This window comes from Mizuhopecten yessoensis, unplaced genomic scaffold (genome assembly GCF_002113885.1).
Source record: "Mizuhopecten yessoensis strain PY_sf001 unplaced genomic scaffold, ASM211388v2 scaffold716167, whole genome shotgun sequence".
Classification (NCBI taxonomy): Eukaryota; Metazoa; Mollusca; class Bivalvia; order Pectinida; family Pectinidae; genus Mizuhopecten; species Mizuhopecten yessoensis.
Genome location: NW_018479981.1, coordinates 217,861 through 226,224, shown reverse-complemented (window position 1 = coordinate 226,224; position 8,364 = coordinate 217,861). Strand labels below are relative to the sequence as shown.

At 37.8% G+C, this 8,364-nt stretch overlaps 1 protein-coding gene across 1 annotated transcript; it reads left to right on the top strand.

Moving 5' to 3' along the window:
- Positions 1–2,561: 2,561 nt before the first annotated feature.
- Positions 2,562–8,317, top strand: LOC110441917. The gene is made up of 5 exons (XM_021485224.1): positions 2,562–2,580; positions 4,089–4,310; positions 5,109–5,234; positions 5,815–6,053; positions 6,232–8,317. The coding sequence occupies exons 1-5, from the start codon at positions 2,562–2,564 to the stop codon at positions 6,316–6,318; spliced, it is 693 nt and encodes a 230-aa protein (XP_021340899.1). The 3' UTR covers positions 6,319–8,317.
- The last annotated feature ends 47 nt before the right edge of the window (positions 8,318–8,364 follow it).

Here is an 8,364-nt window from a genome sequence, read left to right as displayed (position 1 = left end):
AGAGTAATGACAGATTGCAGTACATACAGGTACACATAAACAACGTTCAGGATGGTTAGTATACCAATGACACGATAGGGCCCAGTATATGCAAATACACGTGGACAACGTACAGGATGGTAAGTATACCGGGGAAACGACAGCCACCAGTCCAAACATGTAAATATACACGTTAACCACGTACCAGATGGTAAGAATACCAGAGACACGACAGGAACAAGTACATACAAGTACACATGGACACCATACAGGATGGTAAGTATACCTGAGACAAAACAAGGACCAGTACATACAGGTACACATGGACAGCGTACAGGATGGTAAGTATACCAGAGACACGACAGGAACCAGTACATACAGATACACATGGACAACGTACAGCATGGTAAGTTGTACATGTACACATTAACCACGTACCAGATGGTAAGAATACCAGAGACACAACAGGGACCAGTACATAGAGATACACATGGACACCATACAGCATGGTAAGTGTACCAGAGACACGACAGGTACAACGTACAGGATGGTAAAGAGACACGACAGGAACCAGCACATACAGGTAAACATGAACAACGTACATGGTGGTAAGTATATCAGAGACCCAACAGGGACCAGTACATACAGATACACATGGACACCATACAGGATGGTAAGTGTACCAGAGACAAAACAAGGACCAGTACATACAAGTACACATGGACAACGTACATGATGGTAAGTATACCTGAGACAAAACAATGACAAGTACATATAGGTACACATGGACAACGTACAGGATGGTTAGTATACTTGAGACAAAACAAGGACCAGTACATACAGTTACACATAAACAACGTTCATGATGGTTAGTATACCAATGACACGATAGGGACCAGTATATGCAAATACACGTGGACAACGTACAGGATGGTAAGTATACCGGGGAAACGACAGCCACCAGTCCATACATGTAAATGTACACGTTAACCACGTACCAGATGGTAAGAATACTATTGACACGACAGGTACCAGTACATACAGGTACATATAAACAACATACAGGGTGGTATATACCGGTACACATGGATAAAGTACAGGGATGGTAAGTATACCAGAGACACGACAGGAACCAGTACATACAGATACACATGGACACCATACAGGATGGTAAGTATACCAGAGGCATGTCAGGGACCAGTACATACAGGTACACATGGACAACGTACATGGTGGTAAGTATACCAGAGACACGACAGGAACCAGTACATACAGATACACATGGACACCATACAGGATGGTAAGTATACCAGAGGAATGTCAGGGACCAGTACATACAGGTACACATGGAAAACGGACAGAATGATAAGTATACCAGAGGCACGACAGGTACCAGTACATACAGGTACACATGGACAACGTACAGAATGGTAAGGATACCAGAGACACGACAGGGACCAGTACATACAGGTACACATGGAAAACGTACAGAATGATAAGTATACCAGAGGCACGACAGGGACCAGTACTTACAGGTATACATGGACAACGTACGGGATGGTAAGTATACTTGAGACACGAAAGGTACCAGTATATACAGGTAAAAATGGAAAACGTACACCGTGGTAATTATACCTGACACACGACAGAGACCAGTACATACAGGTTCACATAGACAGCGTACAGGATGGTAAGTATACCAGAGACACGACAGGTACCAGTACTTACAGATACATATAAACAACGTACTGAATGGTAAGTATACCAGAGACACGACAGGGAACAGTACATTTAGATACACATAGACAACGTACAGGATGGTAAGTATACCAGAGACACGACAGGTACCAGTACTTACAGGGACACATGGACAACGTACAGGATGGTATGTATACCGGAGACATGACAGGGGCCAGTACAAAAAAGATACACATACACAACATACAGGATGGTATGTATACCAGAGACACGACAGGTACCAATACATACAGATACATATAAACAACGTACTGAATGGTAAGTATACCAGAGACACGACAAGGACCAGTACATATAGGTACACATAGACAACGTACAGGCTGGTAAGTATACCAGAGACAAGACAGGGACCAGTACATATAGGTACAAATAGACAGCGTACAGGATGGTAAGTGTACCAGAGACACGACAGGTACCAATACATACAGATACATATAAACAACGTACTGAATGGTAAGTATACCAGAGACCCGACAGGGAACAGTACATATAGGTACACATAGACAGCGAACAGGATGGTAAGTATACCAGAGACACGACAGGGAACAGTACATATAGGTACACATAGACAACGTACAGGATGGTAAGTATACCAGAGACAAGACAGGGACCAGTACATATAGGTACAAATAGACAGCGTACAGGATGGTAAGTGTACCAGAGACACGACAGGGACCAGTACATATAGGGACACATAGACAACGTACAGGATGGTAAGTAGACCAGAGACTCGACAGGAACCAGCACATACAGGTAAACATGAACAACGTACATGGTGGTAAGTATAGCAGATACCCAAGAGGGACCAGTACATACAGATACACATGGACACCATACAGGATGGTAAGTATACCAGAGACAAGACAGGGACCAGTACATATAGGTACAAATAGACAGCGTACAGGATGGTAAGTGTAACAGAGACACGACAGGTACAAATACATACAGATACATATAAACAACGTACTGAATGGTAAGTATACCAAAGACACGACAAGGACCAGTACATATAGGTACCCATAGACAACGTACAGGATGGTAAGTATACAAGAGAAACGTCAGGGACCAGTACACCCAGGTACACATGGACAACGGACTGAATGGTAAGTATACCAGAGACACGACAGGTACCAATACATACAGAAAAATATAAACAACGTACTGAATGGTAAGTATACCAGAGACACGACAAGGACCATTACATATAGGTACACATAGACAACGTACAGGATGGAAAGTATACCAGAGACACGACAGGGACCAGTACATATAGGTACACATAGACAACGTACAGGATGGTAAGTAGACCAGAGAAACGACAGGGACCAGTACATACAGGTACACATGGACCAGTACATAAAGATACAGATGTGAACAATATACAGAACATAAAACTTTAATAAAGTATATACAGGTACTGGTAAGGACCAGTGAAAGTTGCTATTTATTTTGCTGATGTAGTGATATTTTGTTTACTTCATAGGCCTGATAAAGATATTTTAAAAAGAAATAGTTTGTGATCATTAGAGTTATAGATCTTTTTGTATTTTTTCAACTACTTCTTATGCATGGCGCATAAAAATGAATCTGATTATTGTGTACATCTTAAACACATTCTTAAATATATAATATAAGCAGTTAGAATGTTATAATGACATGGGGTTTAATCGCTGTTTTGGGTATCGAAGACCTGAAGTCCTGAGCAAGGAATACTGAAAACTCACAGGTTAGCAACATTTAGGCACCGTTCACAGCCTAACACAAAACAACTGCATTTTCGTTTAAAAAGAAGGCTGGCAAACAATTTGCTATTTTTCCTCCACAATTTGGCTGTAATAGAGCTGAAACTCATTTAAGATATAATATGTATGTCATAACCCTACCATAGTCAAATGACATTCAAAAGACTTTAAATGTAACGGCCCACGTATTAACATATTTTTTATTATAACGTAATAAACCACTGACTCTTCACACTAGGTATTTGTTCTATTATTAATTAAGCATACACGATACTACACTAATTTGAAGCAAATGCTAGTTTTTTTCTAATATTTTCCATGATATAAGAATACCACAAAACTGGTCATGTGAATAAAACAGCTTTACATGCAGAAAAAAAAGAGAGCATTATAATGTTAGCTTGCAAAGCTGTTACATTTATTTAGACTTTAAATGCCATATCAACACAGTTATTTTAGTAAACACATTGTTATAATAATAATGTGTAAAAACTTATTCACAAATCATAAATAAAATCACAAAAGCTATGACATTGATTCAATGCTACATAAAATATGCATATTAGCTGTTTTACATTATCGTTTCGATGTCGTATATTACTATTCTAGCTGCGATACCTCACTTTAAAGTGATACAGCCCGGCGAGACAGACCTGCTCGGTTTGCCGTATGACTTCCATTCTGTCACCCACTACGGACCGTACCAGTACGCTATCAATACATCTCTACCCACCATTACCACTAATGTGTCCGGGTTCAGCTTCGACAAGAGGGACACCCTCAGTTTCTACGATGTCCTTAAAGTACAGACGTTATACAAATGTCCCAAAGGTATTTAGCTCTGAAAGTCAACTACACAAAATGACTGTATATCACATATTCTGGATGATACTATAGGGAAAACATAGTTGTAAAACATTATTGTTCAGAACTCATTTTGTGAAGAACCCATTAGCCTTATCTACTGTCGACAGATTGGAACAACAAATGCTGAATGATGTATATACGATTGGTAGTGTATGGTGAAATCATCTTTCGTTGGCTCCGTCATTTTGTCTATCACTGTTTAAAGTTTCGTGAAACAAAATAGCATAAATCAAGTATAATTATTCATAAGCGTTTGGCAGGAATTATATTAACAATATCAGGAAAACTGCAAAAAAACGAATACCGTACAAGTCTGTATATGATACCGCACATTTTCACTCAGACTGAATCAGTTTGTAATAAGAATCCAGTCGTTGAGATGATTCAACCGTGGTATATTATGCAAAGCGTCATTTTATAAAGAGGATGCCATACAAACACTGGTCAAATCTATCTGTATCAGACTAGACGGGATTCGATACATTATAAATTATACATATGTTTTGCTTGTACTTCGGTAATCTCTCGTTTATCTGTATACACTTGTCGAATGTGTGTCCTGGTAACAAAACGTAGGAATGTGTAAACAATGAGAACTTACTGTTAATATGTTTAGTGTGGCACATCGTCCAATATTGTCAATAAATCAATGTTTAAACGTATCATAACCTCATATTTTTTAAGAACCAGGATTGCGTCAATAAATTGCGTCAATTCAACCTGTAACGACATATATAACGATTCCTATTATTCCTGTTTCAGGTTATACTATGTTTGACAAGGATGTCAATCGCTTTAATCAAACGCCTGCTGATAGGTACTACCCACAATGGAGCTTCACCTCTGACAAACTCCGGGATTACATGAACACCACCTGTGACAGAGAAGGTAAGATAATGATGTTGGTTGTTATATGTTAGAAAACATGTGATCAAATACCGCCTTTGGTATTTGTTTATTTATAGAGAGAAGACAATAAAGTTATTGGAAGATATATGGTGATTGACGTGCAACAATGTTTTATCTGTTTTCCACACCTACCTTGCTAACATTTGAGGATGATTCGATACTCAAGGTTTTCGCTCTGAATAATGCAAATTCCATGGTACAAATGTATCTAGTGTTGACATTCAATTTATAATACTTAATTTCGAAAACAACATTAACATGAGGACTATGGAATGTATTGCTCTCTATCCTTATCTCATTGGCTTAAGCTCAAATGTTTCTCGTGGTTTCGTAGTCATTGTTATGTTTTCCTTTTTAGAATATGCCATCCTTGGAGTTGACCTAGGTGTACATGGTTGGCTTCGTAAATGAAGCAGAAAACGCTTTCATTTTATGACAACATGGTCGTATTTTCCTTGTACTTGATGTTATTTGAGTAAATTTTTCTTTTCTGTAAATGTTACTGTTTATTACATTGCGATGTTTTCTGACGTCTATTCATTCCGTCAATACCTTTCAGGTAATTACACATTGACCGCGTTAAATGGCGCCAAATGGATAAGTAAGTTCCCTTTACCACCATCGGGTAACTTTTGTGTTTCTGTGTGTATCTGCATCGCGTCCTCCTCCTCCAAGATAAAATCATACATACAACTCACCACGATGGAAGGACTCGATATATCCAAACTCAACTACACTCAACCGAGCGGGCACTGGGACAGGATGAACACGACGTACACCTCAGAACAGGAATGGACAGTATGTTTTTAACTAATTGGTATATAGTTTTAGTCTTGAAGAAATCAGTATGACATGTTGCAGCAACTTATCCTTTCATTGTATCTCAACCGGAAATGAACAATATCATGAATGTTCGTCTCTGATACTGGCAATAGGAATGATTATTTGTGTTATTTTGTTTTATGTTCATTTTTAGATGTTGGTGAAAGCTCACATCATGTGGGGAGGAGATGTACTGGCTCTAAGCAACATGGTCATCACTAACGGCGTGTGTGGCATGTAAGAGGGACCTTGTCTGCAGTAAGCTGTCCGTTATTCCGCTTTCCGCTCGCTTGTTTTGTTTTGGGCAATGGATGAGGTTTGAAGTTAAGAATTCGTTATTTACTTAAGGCTACAGGACGCCGTTATTAAGGCTACTGGAACTTTGCTATTAAAAGTGTGTTTAACTGTGAATTATACAAGTATATCAGTGTATGTTACGCAATTAGTCTAAGTATCATATGCTATCCAAGATTTCTTTTCTAATGTTTCGTTGAATATTATATAGAAAAAATGTACAACCGTATTTGCACTTGAATGACCAATGAATTCACTTTTCCATAATAAATGTCAATCTACTCTGAATTTACTTCTCCAAAATTGATGTCTATCTACTCTGAATTCACTTTTCCATAGTTGATGTCAATCTACTCTGAATTTACTTTTCCAAAATTGATGTTCATCCACTCTGAATTTACTTTTCCATAATTGATGTCAATCTACTCTGAATTTACTTTTCCAAAATTGATGTTCATCTACTCTGAATTTACTTTTCCATAATTGATGTCAATCTTCTCTGAATTTACTTTTCCATAATTGATGTTCATCTTCTCTCTAAATATGACATCTTCTAGAAATGAATTATAGATTGTTCATGTATTCTCACTGTTTGATTTAATTTCAGCAAGTAAATGTAAGATAAAATAAGCTGCCAAGAAGTCTTTGTATGACATAGATTAAGGATCACTATCTCACTGCGCCTGCCGTTCCTCCTTAACACATGGATATAACTAAAGATCATTTTGGCTCGTACACTTCCCTAACGTTATCTAGTTAGGTCAGTCGGTTTCAGCAATAACATAACAATCTGACATAAATGGGTTCGAATCCGCAAACAATATCTTTAACATTCAGAAGCGCCACATATGTGTGATATGTTAACACTTTATCCGCCTCCGGTGCTTCCCCATGCGTGTAAGCCTTCTGGGAAATTGAGGCCACAAACCCATGCGTAAAATATCGCAAAATCTTTATTTGATAAAAACATAACTTCAATGCAGGAAGGTATACAAAATGCCATTTTTTAACATGTGAAGAATATTGTCCAATCCAAACGGTATGTTCTATTTACTGCATAGATAGGGTTAGGGTTAGGGTTCAAAATGGCACTCTGTTTTGTTTTCAAGTGTGACATCATTAGAAACAGGAGTCAGTAAGTCATTTTCATAAAAAGGTTTGGTGTCCAGTAGATTTGCTGCATTTCTTTGTTGATTCTTTTTTGTTTATTTCATCTCCATAATGTTTTCATAAAAAACCCACAAGTTATACTTTTCTTTTTAAAACTGATTTATAAATGCTATAGTCATGCCAAATAGTGAGGTTACGAATGCATAGTTTCATTTCTTGGCAGTGGAACGGGGATCCCTAAGTCATTTAAGTATTGGTAGTGATTCTGTATTTGTATTCGATTTGGACTGTTTTTAATGAAGCTGTCAACAAGTCTGTGTATGACAGGGATTAGAAGGTTATTTAATTTCAATAAGTAGTGTCACGGACTTAATCAAGTAATTACATAACCAGCCAGTATGTATATGTATCTTGTGAAAGATTGGATCAAGTTGTTTAATATTGTTTAAATCTGTATACGATCTGAATCGAATTTATAAGTTATCAACCATCTTGTTTGGACTAAATCAAGTTATCGAATATATGTGTTTTATTACTATAAACAGGCTCTTTTTTTAATATATCTTAACAGTATGATGAATTGACCAACATTGTGAAAATCTCGTTTTAGAACAACGTAAAGGCGAATTATAGAAAGTTATCCATGTGTGAGGAATAAGGTTTGATGTAATATACAAACATAGTTTTTGACTTCAAACACTGTTGGATAGACACCATTTTCTCCTTCCCTTCACAAGTGTGTCTCCCGTTTTTGCCGGGAAAGATCAGCTTGTCACCCCCTAGGGGGAGATAGCCTCGTGCCGATTAGCACGTTTTCGACTGTGACGTCATTATAATGCGCCATCGGTAATTGTGACGTCATCAAAAGTGAATGACGATATGC